The sequence below is a fragment of the Ammospiza nelsoni genome, chromosome 17 (assembly GCF_027579445.1).
Source record: "Ammospiza nelsoni isolate bAmmNel1 chromosome 17, bAmmNel1.pri, whole genome shotgun sequence".
Taxonomy (NCBI): domain Eukaryota; kingdom Metazoa; phylum Chordata; class Aves; order Passeriformes; family Passerellidae; genus Ammospiza; species Ammospiza nelsoni.
Genome location: NC_080649.1, coordinates 3868135 through 3895529, shown reverse-complemented (window position 1 = coordinate 3895529; position 27395 = coordinate 3868135). Strand labels below are relative to the sequence as shown.

The 27395-nt window shown below is 39.1% G+C and overlaps 1 protein-coding gene and 1 long non-coding RNA gene across 2 annotated transcripts in view; one reads left to right on the top strand and one right to left on the bottom strand.

Annotated features, from left to right (window-relative positions):
• SDK1 (sidekick cell adhesion molecule 1) overlaps nucleotides 1–27395 on the top strand; it is a 382049-nt gene that overhangs the window by 104643 nt on the left and 250011 nt on the right. The window contains exons 2-4 of the mRNA XM_059484654.1: nucleotides 2342–2501; nucleotides 7897–8003; nucleotides 12213–12360. Coding sequence (XP_059340637.1) covers nucleotides 2342–2501; nucleotides 7897–8003; nucleotides 12213–12360 — 415 coding nt within the window. The remainder of the gene's footprint in view (nucleotides 1–2341; nucleotides 2502–7896; nucleotides 8004–12212; nucleotides 12361–27395) is intronic.
• Nucleotides 6339–11922, bottom strand: LOC132081124 (uncharacterized). The gene is made up of 3 exons (XR_009419640.1): nucleotides 11828–11922; nucleotides 11229–11508; nucleotides 6339–11095 (listed from the first exon to the last, which is right to left on the bottom strand). It is a non-coding gene; the product is annotated as an uncharacterized LOC132081124 (long non-coding RNA).

The following is a 27395-nucleotide window of genomic DNA, read 5'->3' as shown; positions in this document are numbered from 1 at the left end:
ACACCTTTAATCTTGCCAGGGTAGAATGTCTGCAGCTCCCTTGGGAGACTCCCCAAAATACCTTTGACAGGATTTAACATTTTCTCTCTTGTTTAGAAATACCTTTGTAAAAATTTGCTTTTCTCTGTGGGTGAAATAACTGTATTTCGCAGGAACATCCTCTAATTCCAACTTAAATTTTTCTTTATAACATTTAAAATATTGGCTGGTTTTACTAGTTAGAAGACAATGAGAATTGGGATAAGATGATTTCACAATAATTGCAGTCATTAAAACAGCAACTAAAGAGAAGCTTTGCAGAATATATTTTCAGTCATGTAATAGTGTGGAGAAGTGTAAAAACTCTCCTTGGCTTGTCTGGGAATATCTGCTAGTTTGGAGGTGTTCCAATTTTCTCATATGTTGTATTGTTGTAGCTTCCTATACAGCCAATTTAGAGAAGATACTGCTGATCTGCACTCATCACAAATCAGTTTCTTTGAAAGACAGGTTATTTAAAATGCTACAAATCAGAAAAGGGCCCTACCCCAAATACAGTTTTTATTTCAGTTTGTTAGATTGGATTTTGTGGTTTGTTTATAAGCATTGCTTTAAGATTATGTGGTTTTTCTTTCTGCATAAATGACTGTGTTCCTGAAGTTAAATTCTAAAAACTCAGGAGAGAATGTGTCAATCCAAATCACCAGATGAGTGGGGAGCTGAGGTTGATTTATGGCCCATTGCAGGAGATATTTGGCACCAGTGGGCCTGGGGCTGCCTGGCCACGCTCAGCTGGAGCCCAGCTCTGACCCTTCAGTGATAACAAGCCTGTGCTGCCACGTGCTCTGCACGCAGAAACATCCCCTGAGCAAAGGGAAAGATAAAGGCTTGGAGACTTTGACATTCCCCAGGCTGGGCTGTGAACCCCAGGGAACACCAGGGTCACTGGGGAACCACCACCAGCACCCCTTGGCCCAAACTCCTGGGGCTGTCAATGATTCTGGGACCTGTGGGCTCAAAAATTGCAGCCTTGAACAGCACATGGGGGCACTCCAAACTGCAAAATTAGGTTAAACTCTTTAAATATAAAATGCCTGAGTATATATAAAATGCCAAGTATAAAAATGAAATATAATTATTTAAACATAAAATTCCAAGTATAAAAATGCCTGAGATTTTTGCGTAAAATAAATGTTTAAAGGAAGGTTTGCAGTCCAACTGAACCATTACTTGCACTGGGACAATATTTATGTATCTTGGGATTTTTTCTGTATTTTATATATAAAGCACACACACACACCCTGCACACAAGAGCTCAGTATTGTCTACTTATTCAGTATTATTAATATTTTATAGAAAATTTTTGACTTTGAATATAACTCCTGTGTTTTATGTGTAATCATTAAATCCTGAAAGCATTCCAGGCCAGGTTGGATGGAGCAACTTGGTCTAGTGGTGTCCCTGCCCATGGGAAAGGTTGGAACTGGATGAGTTGTAGCATCCCTTCCAGCCCAGGCCATTCTGTGCTGATTTTGGTTACAGAAGGTATTTGTATACTTCTAAAATTACGTCTGTAATTCCTTTACAGTTTCAAGTAGATATTTGACACATAAAATGTAAAAAGTCTTCCAGAGGTGATGGAGGTAGATCTCCAGCAGGCGTGGACTCAGAATCAATCTGTATTTGAGCAGAGCTTTGGCAATTTACCCATCAAGAATTTTGCTGCTTGGAGTGTTTTATTTGTGATACTCAAGAGTTTGAGATTAGAAGTGACCCTTGCATATTACTGAAGTACCCTAATTCAAAAATCTGTTAGTGGCTTCAGGTAATATAATTTAACACATTTTGGTTTGCAAGAACATTGAAGAATACTTGTGAGGTGTTGTTTTCTGAATTCTTTTCCCTATCAGGAATCTTCATTTACCCTGAGACTTCTCCTGCTGTGATAATCATTTCTATCCAAGATTACACTTCTGGTTTCTATTCAAGAAACTTTAAAAAAAAAGGATAAAAAAAAGCTTTGAGTGGATTTAATCTCCAGAAAGGAGAAGGGGGAAAAAAAGCCAGTAGGGTTGTTCACTTCCTGCCACAGCAGACAATGTTGGAATTCTCATCTGGGGGAAGAGTAAACATGGACAAAAGCTTATCTGAGTGGGCAAGGACAAAGTTTATCAAGATCTTGGTAATTCTGCCTCTAAAGATAAAGCTTAGTTATGAATGCACCAGTGCAAGCCTTAACTGAAATCATGTTGTTTCTTGTTTTACCATGACCGTCTTGAGGAGAAATTAGCTAAATATCAGTAGTTTCTCCTATATTTTCCTAAATAGCCTCCAAACCCATTTTTTTTCCTTTGTATTTCAGGGGATGTTGCACCATTCTTCAAGACAGAACCAGGCTTGCCCCAGATCCACCTGGAAGGAAACAGACTGGTCCTTACGTGCCTTGCCGAAGGCAGCTGGCCCTTGGAATTCAAGTGGTTGCACAACGACAGTGAAATCACCTCCTACTCCAGTGAATACAAGTAAATAACATCCATATAGTCACCTCTGCAAGTGGAATTGCAGAAAACAACCCCAAACCAAACCCCACCCCCTCAGTTTCCCAATGCCTCAAAGAGCTTTGTAGATACAGACACAGGGACTTGGGGGTTTGTTATGAAAGAAGAGTAGGTTTTGTAAACAGACGAGATTCCTTTGCTAAAAATGAGATTTAATGCTTCCAAACATGGGTCCTAACATGGAAATTTTAAGTACCAGAGGTGCCTTTTGCTGGAGATGTAACTTTTACCTGTGTTTGTGATAAATAGGAGACACATTCCGTAGCTAAATGTTACATATGATGTGTGAACTCATCCTTGAACAGAGCCAAGCTCGCTGGGACTGTCCGTCTCCATCAGATCTAGAGGAATGTGTTCTGTCTTAAATTCCACACAAAACTTTCTGTTTCAATTCTAGCAATTGCAAAAGGGAGCTGATAGTTTAACAAACTGCCCTTTAATGGTTGTGCAGTTTGCCCTCAGGACCTCCCTCCCCATCCCACAGACATTCCATCAAACAGGAGCTAAACCACAGCGTGGCTTATCAGAGCTCATTCCTGCTGATAGGCAGCTCATGGCTGGCCAAGGACCAACGTGCCAGACAGCCAAGTTTTGTCTGCTTTTCTCTCACGTGGGAGGATTGACTGGGTTTTCTCTGTGCAAACAGAAATTTCTGTACCCTTACGGAAATTTAATTTTTATGCGACTTATTTGGTGCTTTCTAATTTTGTAGAATTTGCCAGGTGAGTTCAGACATTGTGAGGGGTGAGTATGTGACAGAGAGAGCCCAGGCACAACACCTGTACCTTTTGCAAAGCAAGCTAAATACTGCATTTTTGGGACACAAGGCTCAAGGTAGAGAAAAGTTGTGCTCCATCACTATAGATAGAAATTACAGTATGAGTTGGTGTGCAGATAATGATATAAAGTTCTATATTGTTACACAAAGTAAAACATAAGTACTTTTCTCAAAGATTTTCAAAATTTTTACCTAGCACTAATTCTGGTTTTGATATTATTTACCTTTACAGAGCAGTAGGGGAAAAAATTCCCTTAAAAAACTTGTTAAAACTTGTGGGGGTCATTCAGCATTTCAAGTATTTAGCAACTGTTTAAACCCAAGCATTTAATTCTATCTGAAGTTACCTAAAAATGCAAGATTTGATTTGGAGGAGCCCCCTTAGTCCTGAGTCCCTGCATCTATTCATGGTTGCTGCTTTCAAGCCTTTGGGATGTGGATTATGAGCCACACACACATAAAGAGGAGATTTGTGAATGCTTTCTAGAAAATTAAAAGATCTCTAATAGCACAACAAATCACAGAATGTTTGAGCATGGCTTTGTGCAAATGCCACTTGTTTTGATCAATGACAGCAGAGTCAGTTGTAGTGGCTGGGCAGAAGGAGCTGGAAGCAGCCCTTGACCACGTGAGATGCTGAGAGAGAGGGAGGAAAAATGGTGTGGGGGGACAAACACCTGAACATGGAATGAGCAGCAAGCAAAGGTTAGAACTCCAGCCCTGTAGGTGTGCTAGGCACTGGGAGATGACATTTCATGGTATTAGGAGAAACCTGGGTAAGAATGTGTGACATTTTGAAATAAGACCTGAGTGCTGTGGTATTTCTTAAACAAGTGGACATCCCAATACAAAATTGGAATTTTACTGTGCATGGCAGGGAGAGTCAGTTATTAGAACACCTTTCCCAAGCTGTGTGTGCACATACCTGCAGTCAGTTCCTTGTTTCTTATATTGCATTTAATTTGTTCTTGTGAATGTCAGGTCACGATTCCAACCATATTTATTAATATTGCATTTTTTATATTGTTATTTCTATTTCTCATTAAAAGATCTGGCACAGAGGAAGCTGCTGGTTTATGATAATAATATTGATAGAAAATATTAATTTAGAAATTGCATCCCTACTGCTACACCACAGCCAGAGATCAGCTAAACAGGATTTTGATTCTGTAGAAATGCAAAGCTTTAAGCTTCCAAAAAATTACATAGGTGCATTAGGATGAATGAAAGCAAGGAAAAGATATGCTCAGACATAAAAATTGCAGTTGCAAAATTTAACCTTTGACCCCATAACAGTTTGCTGTGCAGTTCTCTTGGGTAAATAGCCTGTTTAAATGCACGAATCTTCCTGAGTAAGTGACTTCTGCTGCAATTTGAATCATCAATCAAAGATTTTTTGGTAATTGATATTACTTAGTGTGTCTCAGTTAAAGTAATGTCTGTATTGTAACAGGCTGAAATATATTATTATAACAGCCCAAGTGAGTAAAGAACTAATTGGAGCCTTTGCATTGTGACATTGGTGACCCTGAGTGAGCAGCTCCTCTTTGTCTAACGAGGCTGGTTGTGTGCACAGCCCAGCCTTTACAGTGACTGTGCATGCACCACTTTGTGTTAAGTATTTATAAAACAACCTTAGAAATTCTTTGTGATCTGAGATCCACCTTATGATAAATTTTGGTCATGTCTATAGGTTAAGAGACTTTAATGTTCAGGCAGTGCCTTTTTTCTGTTTTCTTTTCTTCCTCCCTTTGTTTTCTTTTGAATTAAGTTCTGGACCAGGTGTGTCTGTCATATTTGCTTTTGTGGCCTAAAGATATTGATTTATTGGAATTCAAGAAACTATGGTCATGTCTAAGCAGCCATAAATTTTCAACCAAACTACTTAAAAGTATCTAATTGTTATGTTTTAACAATGGACACATTTCAGTTTTGCTTCTGTATTTTAAAAGTTACATCAGTTGATCCATAAGTCTTTTGTTAAAAAGCTTGAGTAGATAAAAAAGTAACATGAATATCTAATAAAATACACTTAGGTTTAATTCTGTATCCATAATTATGACTATTAAATCCCATAGCCTATAGCTTCACTTTCAACTCTTAGGGCATTTAAAATTAAAATGAGGGTTTAAATTTTAGATTAGGAGTGAACTGTAAGTGTTGGCTGGGATTTCTCCTTAAGTGGCTGATGCTACTCCCTCCTGGAGCTCTTTGCAGAGGGGTGATGGAGCACATCAGGCTCAGGGAGACTCCACTTGAAGTTTCTCTTTTCCGCTTGTCACTTCCCATCTCTCTGCAGAACCTTCCCAAACTCCAGGTTCTGCTTGGCTGTGCCATTTAAAATGAGGGAAAAGTCAGGGCTGACTTTCCAAAGTCCTTGCAGACATTCCCAGGAACATCAAGGAGCCTCCATACAAAACCATGACACATCTCCACAATGGGAAGATCTGTCTTCAAAGTTTGAGCATAGACAAAAATAAAGCAAAATTCTGTCTTGTCACTGAAAGGAATTGCATTAACCTTTGATTTCAGTTCATTCAGGGAAAGAAAGTCTTATTTAGAACTTAGAAAGCCTATTTATATCTCTTCATGCCAGTCAGAAAACAAGTGGAATGGGAAAAGCATAGCACAAAAAGCAGTATCAAGGCTGTTAGGTCAATAGAAAAGTAGGTTTTAAAACAATAATAAGACATATGAGGTGCAAAAAGATTGTTTAAAATTGTAAACACAGAATCAGAAATTCCATTAATATTTATCCCTTGCCCAGGTTTGCAATTTTCAAGTTAGTCTCAAACAGTATTAACACATGTGCTATCTCTTTTTTCCACATTTGTTATTTAATTCTTCTGATTTTGCTTGCTGTACCTGCACATTATACCCAGTTGGTCCACTGAGAATCCAGCTGCTCTAGGTTTTGGCTGCCTTGGAATTTCCAAAGTAGATGGGATTTTCACTGTAAATTTTTAAAAGATTTTCATTTCTTCAGGCAACATGTTAAGAATGTTTCCTGCTGAAACTTTAATAAGTCAGAAAAGAAAACCAAAGTAGGACACTTCTGATCTAATTGATTTGTTTTGTCCTGGTGGCAGCAAAACTAAATCTGCATTACTGTCCTGGTGCAGATGAATACTCAGGAAAGGGGCCTTTAATTTTGGCTTTATTTAACAGACTAGGTATTAGCCAAGTAGGACACTAAATCTTCATGGGAGAAAGGAAGATTGTTGTTGTATAACTGCTGGGTAAAAAGAACTATAAAAATTCATTTTCAGTATTTGTCACAATCTTCAGTTCTTTTTTTTTATAATGATGTTTTCCAGCAATCTTCTTCTTGACAAAGAAGGAAATTATTTTGTAAGGATCTAGAGAAGCCTCCTGTCCTATTGATTTCTCCCTTTGTATTTTCACCTGCTCTCTCACTCTGTTCCCCATGGTGAGGCTCATCAGGCAAGAGGAAACAACATTCCTGCTTCATAGTCATTATTTGTGTGCTGGGGCTGCTGTGGCTCCCATACAGAGCACAGGTTGGAATCCTCCTTTTCCTCCTGCCACAGCCACAGGAGGGAATGTGCTGGTGGCTCCTGGGCAGGTCACAGCAGTGACCTGAGGAGGTCACAGGAGTCACAGCACATATCCAAGGGCAGCCAGGGGCTCCTGGAAACCCCAGGAATGTCTAAAGCTTGCCCATGCTCTTGGGCTCTGGTGTATCCCCTGTGTTTGGTGGTGTAACCCCATTGCTGGGGTGTGTTTTGTGATGACACCAGAATCTTCTGCCTCTTTTGTTTTATGCTCCCTGATCCTGTTCAGGCATTAAGCTCGTGGGTGTGTTCAATATATTTGAGTCTAAGAAGAAATGTTTTCTTTTATTGGAATTAAATTTAGAAGATTAAAATTCAGCAGTTTTCCTTTTCCTTATCTTCCATAAAGACTTTCATTAATCCTGCCATAATATCTCCTGAAGGTGACTGGGGGAATATGCACTTGTGATTAATGTTTGTTTAATGCAGGATTATCTCTATTATTCATGTGTTTTATTCCCATTAAAACTGTGCCTATCAGCTCATTTTCATGTTGAGCAATCAGATGTAGCTGAATGAGGAAGGTGAGATTAGTGGACTGAGTGTGTGTTTGAAGGGCAGAGCAAACACAAAGTAAAGCACAAGGTGGCACTTCCAGGATTCCTGAGTTCCAGTGGTCACACAGTGGAGCTTTCATTGGAAAGCTTTGATACTTCTTGCAAGTCTTCCTAATGCCTGCACTTAAGCTTCTTGTGGCTTCTCTGAACTAATTACCTGCTCTCCCTTATGAATGAATATAGAGAAAACTAGGGGAAAAGTTTAAGTCGGTCTTTCATGTGTATTTTTTATATACTTGGCATTTATCATAGGCAGAACTGAAGACTTAAAGGTATTTTCATGCATTTCGTGTCAGCTGCTTTTTAAAAACCTGTACGTAACAGACAATACTGTAACCAAAGACCTGAGATTACACAAGAATGCTGTTTGTAAGAAAAAATACAAAAGCATTTAAGACAAAGTGCAAACCAGGAAGAAGTGCTCTCTAATTGTGCCTTTTGCCCTGCAGGTACATCATCCCAGCTCTGCAGAGGGCTGATGCTGGCTTCTACCAGTGCATCGTGAGGAACAGGATGGGGGCACTGCTGCAGAGGAGATCTCAAGTCCAAGTGGCATGTATGTCTGAGTGGGGGTCACTCTGTGACTCATTAGCTTCTTTTGGGGTAAAAAACCTGATGCATGATGACATTTGTCAGTCTGAACCGGTGTTAAATATCAGGCTTAACAAATTTTTTCAATTACTGTCTCATAAGAATTTCATACTTCAGTTGTCATCTGGAAGCAGCTCAGAGCAGTGCAACACAGTCTTTGAGCTGTTCAAAGCCATGAAAATGAGATTGTTTGGAGATATCTTTAGCATGAGAGAACTGTTATACTTTATGGAATTAAGGAAGGCCATGCACAGAACTATCAAAATTACCAAAACAGCAGCAACAACAAGAAAATTCTAGAGGAAAACAGCAGCCTCTAAAGGGAATGGGATGGTGGAATAGCACCAGGAGGATTTCACATCATAATCCTTGAAGTACAAAATCAGCAGTTTTACAACAAAACTAAAACTCTGTTCTCAACACCTTTCTCAAGCAAATCCCCCCAGTGTGTTTGCCCCTGGTCAGTTTGGACTTTGCAGAATTTTTGAAATCCAGCTGCCATTTGGAAAGGTTAAGTTAGTTTTCTCAGGTGTTTGTGCTAATGAATGTGACATAAGAAATGATCACAAACCTTTGATTTCCTTTTTTTTTCAGTTAACCTATAGAAAATATAATTCAAGTAACTTTGGAAATAACAAAATTAGGTCTAATTATTTTCCCAAAGTAAAAGCATAAAAGAAATTTTAAGAGAGAGATTTGTGTGCTGTGCCTAAGAAGTCTCATACTGGATCAAATTTCTCCTTGTCAGGGTCAGTAACTGGAAATTCAGTAGTAGTAAATGTCAGTTGATAAGCAAAATTTAAAGAAATTGAATTATTTATTAGATACCCAATTTGAAGGAACTGATTCAAGTTAATCAGTATGTCAATAAGGGAAATTACATGGAATTTCCTGTGTTTCAAAATAAAACCAGTTGCAAATGGCATTATGTAAGTTTTGGTATCATGTTCATCAGTTTACTGCATACAGTAGATTTTGTTACTATATCTGTAGTGTCAGTGATATCAGTAATTTAATGTTTGGTCTGCCTATTGTTTCAGAGCTGCTGGGAACTAAAGTAAAAATAAACTGCTGCTAAAATGGGGTTTTCCTTCCCTGACCTCTGCCAGCCCTTGTGCCCCTGCTGGCTTCTGACCATGGGCTCACTCTAACCTGGCTCAGACCCTTGCATGTATTTTTCCAAATACTCCTCTGCAGATTTAGTGAATTCTGTTAGGTCACAGAGGATCTACTGCAAGCTGCTGTGAGTGAACAGAACTTTGAGTGAGGTGTGGGTCAAGCAGGGGGTTTAGAGGGGAAGGGGAGGGTGAAGTTCCTCTTCTTGAGCAGTACTGAGCCTTTGGAGGAACCTGGATTCCTCTGGAGCTGCATCTCCAGGTGTGGTTTCAGGGGACCAAGGCTTTGGTAGCAGTCCCAGGGAAAAATGTGCCCATTTCCTCCTGCATCCTACTAACCATTCCCACTCCTGGGTTGCAGTGGAGCTCACTCACCTTTAGGCTCAGCAGGAAAATGTGTTTGAGCAGCTGTGGGCTGGGGGACTTCTCCAAAATTCCTAAAAGAGCAACAGTTCTTTTGCTGGGCTGGTAAAGTTCTCTCCCAGCTCCTCCCTACCCAGCTGTGCAAGCAGTTATACTGGCACACTGCAGGGAGCAATTCCTCAGGAAGCCCTGGTGGGAACAATAGTGAGAAGGAGACACAGGAATGCTTTTCCTTGATGCTGCTGCTGAAGAATTCTGTCTCCTGAAATGCCAACTTTATTCCCCTCTGAAGGGGGGACGGTTTGCAGGGCAGAGTTTTGTCTCTCCATGCTGGTTTGTGCATGTTTGGCTGTTCTGGAAAGAGTAAGAAGTGCAATTTTCTTCAGTTTTAGTTTCCCCCCATTTAATTTCTGGATCCCTGAAGGAGGCTTAAAGGTTCTCTCTTAAATCTGTGTGAATTAAGCAGTCTTTGTATTAATTCATTTATTCATTTCTTTTCACTGATGAAGACAGCAAAGCAAACCAGATCCTGTGTGACTTGGGAAACCTTTGGTCTTGAGCCTTTGTGACATCAATGGTTTCTGTAGTGAAATTGCCAGTCAGATTTGCACTTTATTCCTGCAGATTAAAGTGTTCTACAAGTTTTAAATAACCTCTTTCCCTCACTCAGGGTAGCTACTGATGCCAAGGGATTGTTTTCTGTGTTTTAATGGTTTTTATATAAATTAATTGATTTAAGCTGAGTGGATGTAGAGAAGTTCCTGATATTTTATCATATATTGCTTTTTGGTTATTCTTCAAAACATATCAGAAAGGAACATTCCAAGGGGTTCCTAAAATCATCTTAGCCACTCATCAAAAACTTATGGGGGTTGAAATGTTAGTCTTTTAACTCAGACAGATTCACAATAAATGATCTATTTTTGCCAGTGAGTAGAGGATGCTTCCCAATACACTTCAACTCAAGCTCTCTAGTGAAAAATTGAAAGGTGTAATTATAGTGGCACTGAGAAAGATCTGAGGTATTTTCCATGTCCTAGATATCTGAAGTAGCAGGGAACTTGTTAAATAATTTAAAAAATATTTCAACACATGCTAACATATTACTTAACTGAATGGGAACAGATATTTGTGAGAAAACTGCTGAGTAAATCTTAATTACAGGATGGGCTTAAAAACTCCTGTATTGTGAAAACTAAAATAATCACACGACAGTGAAGTTAATTAGATCCACCTCCGCGGTTTGAAATTTCTTTTCAAGTAGCTGATCTGATTACAGTTGTAAGGAATCTGGAGCAGCAGAGGAAGTACAATGCTGATTATGTCTGAATAAATAACTTGAAAAATCACAAAGATGATTAAAGCTTCTTTAAAATACCATGTGTTTTTAATTTCTGCTCTTGTTCTGTCTCTTCTCATCTCCTGCCCATTCACAGACCTGATAGTAGTCATTTCTTTTCTGTGTCCTTTGCATCCCTTTCTGCAGCACAGAATTTGTAGAGAACCCTGTTGTCCTTAAAAAAGAGGGAATTCAGTGACAGAAGCTTGACGAGTTCTCTGTTGTGCATGTGTCAGTTTCCTAGTTTAAATCAAATTAAAATGCAGAGAAGTTCTTTGGAGGGTGAAGAAGTAAGAGCCTGCAGCCCTATTCACTTTAGTGGATAAGAATGCAGTACAAAAGGCAATGGAAAAATAAGAAAAAAAACACTCACTGAATTTCTCCAAGGTCTCTCCAGATACCTGAACTTGCCTGTGAAGTAAAGCCTGCAGAGGCAGGGGTTCTGCAAGGGTAGCAGCATTTCTTCTATTAGAACTTTTGTTAAAAGCTGCTCTGCAACCCTAGGGATGCACTATTGACCTTGAAATGTCGTGCCAGGAGAGCTGGCAGCCCCCAGCATGACCTTGGGACTCCAGGATCATTTTGGGATCCTTGCCTAGGTCTGACTCTGTTGGCCTGGCTGCAGTGGAAGAGCTGCTTGTCTGTTTGTGTAGCTGTGGATAAAAAACAAAAAGATGACCAAAAAATGGATGCATTTATTTACACCATGAGCATCCCTTTGAATTGCAGGAGTTTCTTTTTTATTATTAAGGATTTGTCTGAAAAAAACCCAACCAAATGAAAAACCAAAGGAAGCAAACCTCCACTAAAACATCATATTCAGCAAAACCCCTCAGTAACTGCCCAAGAGCACAGGGGCCACACAGGGCTGCTCATGGTTGCTCTGCCTGTGTGCAGCAGCAGCACTGGGGCACTTCATCTGCCTCTGTAAACCAAAATGCCCAAATTCCAAACTGTCCCGTGAGTAATTACCAGTGCCAGTGGAATGTTGCCATCTTATTGCAAAGCTCCCATCCCTTCTCAGTGATTCCTCATGGGCAGCACCTCACCACACTAACTCCTTCTTCTTCATAGCACAACCAACAAATGGCATGACTCTCCTCACTGAGCTAACCCACTCTTTTATAGCACTCATTTTCTTATTGGACACAGCTGTAGCCTATTAAGGGCAGGCCTGTTCCTAATTTTTGGTGATTAGTGCAGCTGCAACTCCTCAGGTGTGAGACTACCTTCTGCACTATCTTTATTTTCTTACATTCTATCCTTCCACAGGTGATTTCTCTGTCTCCTGAAAAGAAATGGGGAGAAAGGAAAAACTTGTCTTTTTAATTTTTTAATTATTTTGATTTTTTTGCAGACATGGGAGATTTCATGGACACAGACCAGAGAAAAACAGTGACTGAAGGACAAGCTGCTGTTCTGAACTTCCCACACATCCTCAGCCACCCGAGGCCCCAAGTGACTTGGTTTAGAGACGGGCACAAGATTATACCAAGCAGCAGAATGTAAGTCAGTGTAAAGCTCAAAATACACCCACCCTAAAATATGATTAATTATATTTGATAACACAGCTTACATTTTAAGTACACTAATTAAGGTTTAAAGAGAATAAAGTAGTCATGTTCATACTAAGTTTGAGATAAATTACTATTTTAAGACTGTCTCTGAACTTCTGAAGCAGTTTGACAAAATAATTCATGTGGTTTTAATGGTCCTGGTGCAGCATAAGGGGCTGGATGTGCAGAATGTCTGAGCTTCCTTCACGCTATTCATTTCCATGATACATTTTGGAAAAAGGAACGTTCATCTCTCCATTATGTTTACTTGAGTGCACTAATTTAATGAATTCTGAGGTTTTTTCTTTTAAAATTAGAATCTGTGGGGTTTGTTACAGAGTTATGCTTAGTACTATTTTCCTCACAATAAATTTCTGAATATTGTTTTTTCTTTTCATTATTTTTTAGCCAACAATAACAATTTAATTTATTTTTTACTAATTAGCAGCTCACCCCTAATGACACAGTACTTGCATTTTGATTAGTTATTATCTCAAGGTGTGCTCATTTATGCTTTTCTGAAACAGTTATGAAGCCAGCCCATGTTTTTATCTGCACAGTTTCATTCAGAGACTGAAGGGCTTGGCTGTAACATTAAAAAATGCGGATTAAATCTTGTCTCATTTATTGGAAAGCTGTTGAAATGCCAGGAATGTCGCTAGTTAGTTTTTAACTGTGCATTACATTTTCATGTGTTCAAAGGGATAGATGTGCTTGCAAATTATGGTGATGGGATATTGCTGTGTTCCAGGAGTGCTCTAGAGTTCATATTAGAGAGGGAAAACTTCTCTTAAATTTGAATTTTCTAATCTGTGCAGTATATTTTTCTGCTATTTGTCTTTTTGAAATCAGAAAGCTGGTATTAGAGTAGCTTTGAAACTGTTATAATTAGTATTGCAGGGATGTGAAGAAACAATGTAATAATTTATGAATAATTTAATAGCAATTTGATGGGAAACAGCTGGAAGATGAAACAATGGGTTCCTGGGCAATCTCCTGAAGAGAGCTAAGTGACAAATCCTGAGTTATTAACCATTAAGGATCTACTTGTGCCACATTACAAATTTTGTGTTGTCGATGCTGAGAATACACAGATCAGGGATTTGCAGATAGCAACAAGGCCTTTTTATCCTGATATCTGTGAGTTTCCTGGGGACCCTTACAGGGAACAAAGCAGAGTGACCAAGCCAAGCCTGCAAGGCCTGACAATGAGATTGGCCTGAGTTCTCTTACAGTCAGGGAAAATTGTAAGTAGAGCTGTGTATGTCGTGTATTTGTTAATATAAAGATCCTGATTTTCACCTGCTGTGCTTTCCTCTTGCTCTTACCCCTTTGGGATTGCTGGGGTAAAATCACCTCTAACTGTGACAACTGCAACACTGGCTATAGCAAGGCTGAAATACATCTCAAGGTTTTCATATAAATTCCATTTCCCTGGTCAGAAATTTTGTCTAAAAGGGACACTTGAGGACATTTGTCTGATCTGTGTAGGAACCTCTGAGTACTTCAGCAGCTGAAATGCCCATGCTGGAAGTGTGAGCCTGCTTGGAAGTTTGATAGATGGTGCATAGTGAGTCTGATACGTTCAGGAGGTGACAGATTTATGGTACACACACCAATCATCAGAGCTCTCTGTGTGCAGTAGGTCTCAAAATACTGGAAAAACCAGAGAGCATCCACTCACATCTTGCTGTCCTTGAAATTTGGGCAGTAAATATGGCAGTCCTGTAAATACAGGGAAGTGGAGAGGATGCATATAAAACTGTGAGAAATGGAGAAATATCTTCTGGGAACTGTTTCTTACCTGTGGAGCAAGTTGTGCATTTCAAATGCTTTTTGTGCACCTGGAGGGATCAATTTCCCTGATCAGTTTAGCCAGTGATCCAGTTAGGCTGATGCATCAATCTCACTGGATCTCCTGCTAAACTGATCAGGGAAATTGATACAACCACCTTGTACGATGCTCTTTAATCTGATTAAAAGTACCTTATATTGCTAAATCAATACAAAGCTTTTTTAATGCTCTTAAACAAGCTTACAATGATTTGGCTGAATCAATCAGCCATAATTTCATGTGTCAGCTGTAATAATGACTTCTAGGAGTGACATTGCTGTGGTGCATGAGGAGTGAGGACATTAACAGTGCTAAAAATAGAGAGAACAGTGGTGGTTATGGTGAAATTCATTCAAATAGTTGGTAGAGTTAAGTCTTACTCATGCAAAAGCCTTAAATGTGCTTAACACTACACCATTTTTATGCCATAAAAATGATCCTCATGTTTGTGTGTATGGATTCATCTCTCTGGTGTGGGATCAGAGTCGTCCTTAGGTGAGAGGTACAAAAGATTGAAAGTAACATTACTTCTGAGAATAAAAAATAGGAAATTCTTGAGATGTTTCAAGGGATGTAATTTAATTGGCTCTGCAGTAAGGCTTTCCTAGGCAGGTTTAAGGTGCTAAATGCTGATGTATTTCTCCTTCACTGTGTACCACTATTTAGGACACTTAAGAGAGAGGTCCTGCCAACTCTTCAGCATCTCTGGGAAACCTGTGCCAGGGCCTCACCACCCTCATCAGGAAAGATTTCTTCCCTATATCCACCCTCTTTTAGTTTAAAACTATCCCCTCTTGTCCTACCACTGTGTGCCCTTGTCAGTTGTTCAGGGTGGGTGGAGAAAAGATCAGTGAATAGCTTTGCTTTCACCTTTTATTAGATCCTACTCCGAGAGTGTGCATGGCTGTGATATTTTCTGGGAGAAAGTTTCCTTTGGGACACAGGCAATTTTTTTTCAAACTGCACACTCTATTTAATTTAACTGCTGGTGTTACTCAAAGTGGAATTTGCAGTAAGTAACCACAAATTAGTACCCATCCACATGGTGTTGTTAATACTTTGTTAAAGCCTCCAGATAAAAACAGGAATGGGATGACAAGTTGCTCCTAAATGAGTGGGCATGTAAAGTCAACAAATCCCTGTATAATACATAAATGTGCAGCAAATGGCCTGCACTTACTCCTGGGGTTGTTGTTATAGTTTATGACTTAAGGCAACTAACAAATGTGCAGCAGAGTCAGTGGGACATGATGGTGTGTGTTTAAAAATTTAAGTCCTAAAAGTCACTGTCATCCCCTCCTTGCTTAGTGCAGTGTGGGTGTACATTCATTTTGGCTTTTATGCATGCTCTGTCACCAAAGCCTCAGCCTGGTATTTACAAGAGGTGTTTCTAGAACAGAATGAAGCTCTGTATGTGCTAGAAAAGCATGAAGTGGAGAATTGGAGAGGAGACTAAAAGATCAAGAGCAAGAGAAAATGAGCAAGGAGAAGAATTAGGGTTTGAGGTGTTTGTTATTATTCTGCATTCCCCAAGAAGTTCTAGGAGAGACTTCACATTACACCCAGACAGATTCATTTCCAAACACACCAGCAGAGAAATGTGTAGTTACAGCTGCACTGTTATCCAGGTCTTGACTGATGGGATGATTTTGCCTGTTTCCCTGCACATCTTACCAAAACCAGCAGCTCTCTAAAGGTGACTGCATCAAAAGAAATTGCTACTCTGGGATATCAAGTATTCTGCTTGCCTTGCCTGCCTGTACTTCATCAGGTTTAAAAGCAAAGAACATTTAACTTTCTTTACACGAGCACAAACAGTACCTTGGAGAGGCACAAAGGACAGTGGCACCATCAAGGTCTACAATTGCCTTTCACTTGTGGCATTGAGGAATTAAATTCTTAGCACTCTTAGAGGGTTTTTTACCTTTCTCTAAGTGAAGGATTTTTCAGAGAAAAGGTTCATTCCAGCCATCAATTCATTTAATTCACTTTCTTTAAGAAGAAAACTTCTATGCAGATGTTATTACTGTCTTCATTAACTTCCTTACAGTGAAACTGCTCTTCCCCATGTAGGCTGCAGTTAGATGAATATTAACTCATGTCTTTTGACAGCAGAATTATGTCCGACACAAAACAGGAAAGTTCATTTTTGGTGTATAAAGGCACTCCTGGGGTGTCTCTTTGAGCAGGATGGATATTTAGTCACTTCATTAACTCCTGAGGAACCAAAAGTCTTCAAAGTGCACTTCATCCCCCTAGGCAGGAATGCTGGATTGCACTGCATGCAGGTACACAATGGTTAATATCTGTGTTCTGCACTCAGATCAATTCATTACTGGATGGATTTGGTCATTATTAACTCTTAGAGACTGAAGTTGCTGGCAGATCTTGGAAATTAAAACACATCAAGCACAAGCAACTCTCTCATGACTTGCTGTGGTTTTGAGCACTCACAATACTTTGCAAATAGGCAAAGCTGGTGCAAATTTATTCAGCATTTGTTTAAGTAAAATTGTAAGTGTATTAATGGCAGCCTCAAAAAAAAAAAAAAAGTAGTTGTAGCTAAGTAGGCATTAAAATATGAGAAAAATTAAGGTATCTAGGAATAATACATCAAATCTGGGGCTGATAATAGCATTAGATTAGGTTTTGCTTTGATGATAGCAGCTGACTTAATGTGCCATGTATATATTTTTCGCTTTAAAACAAACACTTCTTCATTTTTCTGTGAGCAGTTCTAGTGGCACAGAGCATCTCTCTGCAAATTCCAGCCTGTCATACAACTTAAGCCAGTTGCACATAATTACTTTTCACATACACTGGATAATACTTTCATTAAGATCATGATGATTATCATTACTGAACAATAAATACATAGACTGTCAACTCTGCAATGTATTGGCTGAGCAATAATTTAAAAAATAAAATTTGCAGATCTCCTGTCTGGTAACATCATGGAGTGACACCTCTCAGCAATAAGATGTGAAAAAACCCTATAATATTTGGTTTATCTGTATGTACCTTTCGCAGGCTCCACATTAAGGTCAGTACCTGAAAAAGAAGACTACTTGCTAGAATTAAATTATTCCTTTAAACTAAAATTCATCACCACCACTCTGTAATTAATTTATTTAACCAAACTTCTGCACTGAGTAGCTTCAGGCAGCACCAGGAATCATCTTCCAATAGTTTCAGTGTTGTCCCCAAGGCCTGTATGGGTTCGAAGGACTGTAGGGAAATCTCCCATCATCTCTTGGAGTGCTCAGTTTGAGGAGTCCTGGCACTGTCAGGAGCTGTGTGAGCATCATTGTCTGTCAGGGCTGCTGTGGCCATCACCGTGCTCAGCAGAGGGAAACAGCAGCACCCCAGGGAAGCAAATCCCAGCATTATTTCCCAGAGCTGTTTGAGTTGTCTGGATCCAACCTCACTGCTTTCCTCTCTGCACATCATTTGTTCGCCACAGGTTTCAAACATATGTGTCAGGAATTAATTTATTCAGACTCTCATCTTCCTGAAGTGATTGTTGTTGTTTGGTTTGATGGAGGGGGAGGAAACTGAGGTGGCACCTGGGGACCAGGGGATGCTGAGTGCAGGGTGGGTGGCAGCAGCACAGCCCTCGGAGGTGGGACAGGGACAGCAGGAAGGAAACATTGCTGCCAAGGAAAATGCCTTTTAGCAAGGCTCATTTGGAAGGGGATTCTTCCCGTGAGAGGCACTCGAGCTGATGAGATGAGAGGCACATTTTGGGATTTGACCAATATGTTTCATTACAAATTTGGACCACAAACCACAGAGGGTTTTGTAATGTATGTTTTTTTCATAAGCCAGGGGAAGTTGCTGCCATTACAGTAGCAGTGTAAAATCCATATCTTTGCTAGAAAAAAGTAGATGCTTGGAACTAATATTGTGCCTTAATGGGCCTCAGCTGCTCATGGTATCGTCCAGGACAATCTTCAGCAGCTGTAAATTTCAATAAAACTTCAAAGATCGCTGTCTAGGAGGAAAAATCTGACTGTTGGATATTGTTTTTCCTATGATAATCACATATAAGGAACAAAATCATTTTATGTGCTACTACCCTTATTAATCATAGATTTGGAATTGTAAAACAAAGGCAATGGAAGTGTCACTGGAAGGAAACCTTTTTACTCTAAGTATGATTTACTTATCACAGCTAGCAGTGAAATTGATTTATGAGTTTGTTGCTTTCTGGGGACAAATGTACTTTGAGAAAGAAAATATGGACTGTGAAAGAAGTGTTAATAGCATTACTCTTTGAAAGTGAATTATATACTATTTTTAAAAAAACATCCTCAATCTAGAGGTGGGTAAATATGAAGACTTGTTGTCATCGTATTTTGAGACTCACTTTTTGCATCTGCTGCATTTTCTAATCAGAACTAAAGATGCTATTAGGGACAAATCATGAATATAATCCTTTAATGACTAATGTGCTTTTGTGGAAAACCATTTTTCTGTCAATCTTTGAACTACTCTGGCTACAAATGGAAATATTTTAATATGCAGCCAAGATAAGACTATTTAAAAGTGTCGCAGTCATTCTTAAGAGCAAATATGCAAAAGAAAACTATTGCTTTATGCTTAAAAAGTGGCAATTGTTCACAAATCCCTGAGAACAATTTATCTCCTGTGGCCCCTCACATATCTCTGCTTTTATGGAAATAGATGCAAAATGCTGGTGATTTATCAAATATAGCAAAAGGTAATGTCTTATGTTTACCAATCAACTTTTATTAATCAAAACTGACTGAAGTAAGAGGTATCTGTCAGTACTTCTGGTTCTGTACTACAAAGGATTGTTAATTTTCTTTCTATGCAGGAAAGGACAAATTTTGCCTTGCCTCATGATTCCAGTGGATTTTTATGTGATGTGAAAAGGTGCTAAGACATATAAGTTTGTAGCTTTAAGATACAGGTTTATGTGGAATACTTTAAAAGCCTTTCATTTTGGCAGATTTACTTTTATAGTGAAAACTGCTGTGTGATTCAGGAAGGAAAAAAAACCCCAAAACCTGGCACTCTGGGGATATATTGTGGCTTTTGTGGTTGATTTGCATCGAGTCTACTTTGTTAACAGCATTCGGCTTGATTTTAAAGAATTTGCTACATGGGAGCAAAAGTGAAGCAGTTTTGCATTAATTAGTGCTGCAGGGAGAGGCAGGAGCTGGCAGCCTGTGCCTTATCCCAGAGTGGGGAGTGGAGCTGCTTTGTGCTTGGCCTTCCCCAAACAGGTTCCAAATGAATTTAAACCCATTGCAAACGTGCTGTCTGCCCTTCCAGGGGTCAGGCTGATCCGTGTCAGAGGAGGCATTTTTGGCTCTGGTGAAACTTTGCAAAGGCATCTTGGAATTAGAAGTGAGAAAACAGTCGAATTCTGCCAAAATTTGTGTGAAAACTATTTATCTGCTGCTTGTTAGTGCTACCTTTTGTTTCTTAATACACACCTGTGGCTGTTTTTATGTATTACACAGATCCCTTGTTTTACATGAAAGGACCAATTCTTAGACAAGGAAAATGTTTATTGGGGTGAGCACAGCTTGCTCAGCTTCACTCTCTTTGCTTTTCTCTCTAAATTATCTCTTTGCTTTTCTCTCTAAATTCCTGCCACTCAAGTGGGAAAGAGTGAAATAGATCAACCTGCTTTTCATGATAGCAAAGGGAATGGATAAGGAGTAGAAATGCTGGAGGAAATCTCTTCCTTCCCTCACTCCCAGGAGTGTCAGTGTCCCAGCAGTGTGGCTTCACTTTTCTTTAGTTTCTTCCCCAAAAAATTCTTGCTGAGTTTCTCAACCCAAACTCACAGCAAACTCCCTGTACTGCCACTGATCCATCCCAGTCCTGTGTCCCCCTGGAACTCCCCTGCAGTCTCTGGAAAACTGAACATTGTCAGCATTTTATTTCTGTTTGTTGTGGCTTATTTGAAGAATCGGGACCTAATGTGTCATTGAGAAATAACAGGAGAACAAATATCCAGCAATTTCAAGCTTGTATGTGCCTGGCTCCTTGAATTCTCAGAATTGAGGTCTAAAGGAGACCTTATTTAGGAAAAGCACTTGAAAGCATTGCACCTAGGGGCTGTACTACAGTATTTCTTGTATTTTTTTCTAAAACCTCAAAGCCTATTCACTTTGTAAAATGGGGTTTTGCTAGATTTTACTCAATGATTTTTCAAGAAACTGCATTTTCTGTTGTCATTCAGCAACCACAACCATTTGCAAGAATTTGAACAACTCTGCTGCTGCCTGCCAGCTGCCATGTGTTCCCTCCCTGCTCCCTGCATAAAACCTCCTCGCTGCAAGAGGACTGCAATACTTTCATAGTAATCACTAGTTCAAATCACTGATTATTCTAAAACATCAAATCTCATTTTTGGCAATCCATCATCAGTTTCCATGGGAACTGAAACTGGCCTCAGCAGCTACAAGAAGCAGAGTTTATTGGGATACTTACACATTTCAATGGCTGTTGTTAGACAGCTGCATTTTCTGTTTAGCCAACAGATATTGCTGCAACAACCTCATAATGCACTTAAAAATTCTATATAGATTTCATTTTAATGCATTTATGTCTTTATTCATATTTTTCACAACTTAGCAGAAATATTATGATGGGGGAGAGGGAAATGTCAGTAATTTCCATCATATGCAGTCAATATTGGATGTTTCCATGCAGTGTCTTGACTAGTTTTCTAACTAGGACTGTGACAAAAAAGAAAAAAAAGGAAAAATGCCCTGCCTTGAGGGGCTAAAAACAGCTGGAGGCTCCCACTTTTCAGGTGCAGCATTTTCCCTTGGTAATCTTGTCCCAGAGTTTCTGCTTTCCAAAGTCTGATTTCCTCAATACCTTTTGCCCCAGAATAACCATTTCCCCAAGCCTGCAGCTCATCCTTCTGCTCCAGAGCTCAGATTCTCCTGATTTCTGCTATTTCACCACCATTTTTAAACCCCATTGATCAAATCAGCAAGGAGTAGCAGTGGGGATTTGAAAATGTTGTTTTGCTGTAGATTTGTGTGGAGTATTTCAGTACCAAAAGGAGTAACTGGGCAGCTAATTAAGTATAGTGTTGATATGAATATGTATCAGCTTTTTCACTTTTCTTCCAACTGCTTTAGAGTGGAAATCATTATTTTGGAGTTTGGCCTTATTTTAGTTCAGAGTGAAGCAGCCATTTAAGACAAATCTCAAATCTTGAACAACTGTTCTACTCACAGACCTTCTATGAAACAAACAACCTTCATCTTCTCCCACCTTCTGATACTGATTTTATCATCACAGGGGAAGCTGGCTTACAAGGAAGCATTTTGGGACAAAATAGATCATATTTACTAATAAACATGCTGGAATTAAATTCAATATTATTTGTCTTGCAAAACAGGGGGAGAGAGGGAACTGTTACATGTTCCATCTAGGGCTGAGGTGCAAGGGGAGAAATGCTGATTTTTCCAGGCTCCCACATGATCTCTAAGGAGTTTCCACTAACATAAAACATCTCATAAATCTGCTGCAGAATCTGGAAAATCTACTCCCTATCTCTGCTTGGCAGCTGCTAAATCACTGGATCTTGGTTAAGTTCAGATATACTAAGGGAATTAATTTGTTTAATAAATTATTTGTTTTATAAATTTGTTTAATCAGTTCCCTGGGTGTCCCCCCAATAAAAGAATTTCTAATTCTGCTGCAAGTCTAGTGAACCTTTGTATCTTTGGTTGTGACTCTTTCTGTCCCGGATCTAACCTGGGAGGAGGTTTAGTGGAATTGCCTTGAAAATTCTCAGTTCTTGCTTCTTTCTTTGCTTTTACAGGGCTGATCTCTGATCATGTAATCACTGGTGCAGTATTTAGCACAAAAAACACTTTCTAAAGAAAATATCTGCCCTCACATCTTTGTGTCAGTCTTTATCAATAATTTATTCACATTTAGCATAATTATGAACAATTCAAGCTATATTTTCACACAGATGGATTTTTCTGCACTCATATGTAATTAAAAACCTGCTGCATGAGGGGATGATCAATAACTGGTAAGAAATGGCTGAGGGTGCACAGCAAGAGCAGAGAATATTGTACAGCTGCTTTGCTGGCATCTAGATCTAGTACTGACTACACTCAACTCTGGTTTTAAAACCACTATTTGAAGAATAAATTAATTTATTTTCGAGAATTTTTAATTTCTTTTAGAAGAAGCAGTGAAAGTACCTTGAAGGAATCCTGTAAATAGATATTTATTGTATGTTGATTTAAAGAAATATTTCAGCACAACAAATAAACTAACATGCCACTCATAATTTAATAAAAACAGGGAGGTGGAAAAATCTTCTTGTTCCAGAGAAATAAAGAGAAGTGTCTCTTTAATATCAGAATGGCTGATAGCTTCTAATCCATAGCTGTCAATGCTAATTTCACTAAATAAAAGACTTTATGGTGCTGAAAGGTTCACTAATCAAGATTCATAAAGGTACAATTCCAGTTGTCATCCTCTTGTCTCTTTGGGAAGCCACTTTTATACAAGAAACAATTCCTGAGTGGAAAAAATACTGAGCATAAAGTAGAAAACTGAGTGTGTAAAACACATTTTGCTTTTTCTGGTGAAACCTTGAAGGTGATGCTGGATGGATAAAGGATCTGGACATCATGCCTGAATTTTTGAATTATTTAAGCAAAATTGTTTCATCAGTAGGAAAATTTCTGATTGAGGATCAGCTTTCAGAGCTCTCTTTTCCTTGCTGGGAGGTTTCTGTCAGTGAATTGTGGGGAGTCTGAGTGCTGTAAGTTCCTCTGAAACCTGCTGCATCCCATGGGATATTCCCTTAATCTGCTCTAACACATCCTGTGACTGGTAGGTGTGAATTTTAATCATTTCTGTAGTAAAATACTCATTTTCATCAAATGCAGCACATTTTTGCTCGTTTGATGGGTTTGTTTGAGGTGGCACAGATAGATTGCTCTCTACAAGAGGAAAGGCAACACATTCTATTGGTGCACTTCAGATTTTCTGTAACTTTCTATAAGGGTAAAAAGCACCATGGAAAAGAGTCAGCACATCAACAGATCCAAGCTACCCAATCAGCTGCCAGGTGATTTCCCAATAATTTAAACTTTTAAATTTCCTAATACATCATTTACACTTCTGAAATAACATTACCTCTCTTTGTATAACATCAAAGTACTTTCCACAGGGTTGCAGTTTTAACTACCATGCAGATCTTGAAAAAAGAAAATCCATTGGGTCGTTCCTCAAATGCAAATGTCGAATCTCTTTTTTATTAAACTGCAAAAGGGATTTACCAGAATTATGAAAAGGACTCTGAGCTTGTGCTTTATAAATGCTAATATAAAAGCTAGTATTTTAATAAGTTTTTTAAATTTACATTTTTGAGTTCATTGAGGGAGCTTTAAGGTGCACCCTCTCCCTTTGACATACAGTTTCTGTTCCAACACTTCCTACTCCTCTAATAGAGTCACACTTAAGAAGTTCTTTGTACTTTAATCTTTTAACCATTACAGGGAGTCACAGAAGATCTGCTTACCCTCTGGTTTACATCAGAATTGTCCTGAGCCATTTCCCTGTGTGCATGGCTCATCTTACTCTTTCCAAATCCAGCACAGGGTCTGCATCATGAATGACAAAAGGAAATGATCTGTGCTTTGGGTTTTGTTTTGTTTGGGGATTTTTACCATGAGTTGTACCAGTGATGTGTTTGGTGGATTTACATAAATGTTCATTTCTGTGTTTACACTCAAGCTTTGGAATTTTTCAGCTCCTGGAAGAATTTCAAATCAAATGCTCTGGGTGCAGGAAACCACCTTTTTCCTTTGGATCATTCTGTGTTACTGTGCACACTTATCTTTCTGAAAGCTGAAATAATGGTAAAGGTAATGAAATCTCATGCTTCAGGGCATATGCTAATGCCTACAAATCTATTTCACATTTTGTGAGGTTAATTAGTTAATATGTGTACAGCATTTAGAACATAATTAATTTTAAATTTATGCCAAGAATTGTTACAGACTGATCATCTATGGAACTCAAGAGTTAATTTCTTCTGTGTACACTGTGGAAATGAAGAGGAACATTAATTTTTTACGTCATCTGTGTTTGTTACAGACAGATCATTTGTCCCACAAGAGTAATTTCTGCTACATTTAGTTTGTTTAAAGAACAACTAATCCTGGTTAGTTGGATCACAAGATCACAGCTGCATGATGAACTCTGGGAGACACTTGGAAATGCTTTGGATTCACACATCATCCTCACCCTGGGAACCCTCCCAGTGCAGAACTAGGGCTGCTTTTCCTTGCAAGGGTGATCTTCTCTCCATCATGGGATCAAAAGTGGCTTGAGATGGATACTGCAAAATTTCCAGTGCCTGGAAAGGAGGATTTGTAATGGGAAGATGAGAGGTGAAGCTGGAATATATTTGGGTAGCAGAAGAGTGGGTGTTCACAGACAGAGTTTTGTGGTAGACTGGGGGGAGGAAATCAAACCCAATCTCTTCCCTCTGTGCTCTTCTGTAGAAAATGGGTTATTCTCAATGCACTGAGTAAATAAAAGCAAATAATAAAAAAAATACTTTTGAAAATTTGTTCAGGGATAACAACCTTAACTGAATTTAGGGGAAGGGCTGGACTGCTTTCATTGATAATTTTAGCTTTTCCTCCTCAGAAGGTAACTTACCTTTGTTACTCAGTCTGTGTGGATTTGTACTAGAAAAAAGACATTATTATAAGATTTCCACCCCATATTATTTTTAATTAGTAAAATAGCTCAGAATGAGATTTGTAATTACAAATTGGCATCAAGTTGAAATATGTTGAAACAAGCATTTCTCTATGAAGCTTATTTTCACAGAGTCCAAAATGGTTGATACTTGCATTACATGTTGTGCTTGTTTGTTTTATGATTTTTCCTGGAACTATGTTTGCTGTCATTTGCAAACAAGAGAGATCAGTCTGTTATTTACTGAGACTGAGTAAATCACAGAGTATTATCCAGTTAGGAGACAGTACACAGAGTAAGCAGATCAGGAAAATGTATTTCAATGCCAGCTTCATTAAGTCGATAATCATCTCAATATATTCCCTTACAATTTCAACAATTAGTAGCCATAGTTTTCTTCTCGTGATTATCTTTAATCAGTGGCACAAAAAAAATCTCCAAGAAGAATTCCATGGTAATCGGAAGCTTCCAGAAAAATGTTCTTCATGTGTGGAGCGTTGCAGCAAGCAGTCACAGGACCCAAATTTTGGTTAATTGTGTATTCTGAGGAGAGAAATTCATCCCAGGTGCTACAACAGCAGCTCACCTCTGAGGAAGCACTTTCATTTTTGTCAGAAACCATATGTTCCTTCAAAAAATATCCTCGTTCTTAACAGCAGGACATGGCCACGTGCAGACAGTGCTGGTGGCTGGGGTGGCCACATTAGGGTGGTGTTGGGATTTAGGATCCTGTGCCTGCTTCTGTCCCCTGGCAGGATTAGGGGAAACTGCCCTGCTCTTGTAAAGCTCTTGGTGTGCTCTTAGCTTTGCTCACTCAATAACTTTTGTGCTGGGATTTCAATTTCAGTTTCTGGCATTTCAGCCAAAGTTTCTGAAGGTTTTCTTTTTTTTTTTTTTCCCCACAAAATTTCTTCAGAATTTTCAGGAATAGATTAAAACAAATCGATAAATTGATTTACAGAACACAGAAGTGAAAAATACCATAAGAAATTGAAGAAATAGCCTCTCTTGAAGTTGCCCTGAAGTGAAAGACAGTGAGGAAAACCTGGAGCTGGCTCTGCCCTGTGTCTGTCTGTCTGTCTGTCTGTCTGTCTGTCTCCCCAGCCCCTAGAAATCCCAAGGACATGGCCATGCCTGGCCTGACCCAGCCTGTGGGCACACGGCTGCTCGGGTCAGTTTAGGGACTGCCTGCACTGGGATTCCCACCCTGATTGTGTCCAAAATCCACATCTAAAGCCAGTTCTGCATCTCACAGGGCTTTGTGCCTGCAATGTTAAACATCTTGTGGGTTTTGAGGAATCTGGATATTTAGAATGATGACATTTGTTTCAGAAGGAAAATTCAGCAATCCAAAACTTCCTATTCACTTTGTTCCTGTCTAGAGATGAACAAGAACTTGGTATTTCCTTTTCTTTTTCAGAAGTGTCTCATAATTGAAGTAAACAAATTTCAAAGGTGTCTAGAGTTGCACATACACATTAGTCTGGCTTGAATAGAGTAGTTGGATTTTTGATGTGAATCTTCAGTGAGGAAGGAAGCTCCATGAGCTCAGTGTAGCTGCTCGAGGTATATTATTATTTTTAGTTGACTTATAGATTTAAAATAAATGTTTATGTGAGATAGAGTGTTACAGTATGTTTTGCAACGTGTCATCAGATTTTCTGAGAATTATCTGAATTGATCACACCCAGAGTGAAATACACTGATAGAGTGTTTCCATGGTGATTTCTTGTTTTTCTGATCATGTCTTTTAATTCTCTCTCTCTCTCTCTCTAATATGTTAGACAGGCTGTTCTCCCTGGAAGCTCATGGACTGCAAGAAGCTTCAGTATTTTCCTGTGCTCCCTGCTGCTTTGTGTATTCTGTCACTGGCATAGTCACTTCATTATCTGACAGGCAGTAACTGCTCTCGGAGGGAGTAAAAACAACTGTTGAATTCGTTTCTAAATTATATCATATTGCTCTCTTCGAAATCTCTTTTAAATAAATGTTGAGGGTAGAACTATTGATGTGATTTTTAAACTTTAAATTTCAGTTAGTTCAGATCATTTTAAATAGTCCTTCAGCAAGAATAAATCAGTTTTTATGACTTATAACTTTCAATTACCGCCTTCGGAGGGAATAACAGAGTGTTTGGAGGAGCTGTAAAGTACAACAACAAGGAAGTGCTGCTGTTCCATTTGTGCGGGCTCTGAGCTCCTGTGGAACCTTGACAGGAGCTTTTTGGGAGGAAGCACATCCTAGAGGGATCCTCGAGTGTGTCAGTCTGAGGTGTGGCTTTGATCTCGTGTTGGAGCTCTCACCTGGGGAGCTTCCAGGCAAACCTTGGGGGACAGGGATGATGCTTGACCTACTTTGCTGTGCTTCAGCTGTTCCCCAGAAATGGTCTGAGAATCTCAAGCTGTGTCCCTGA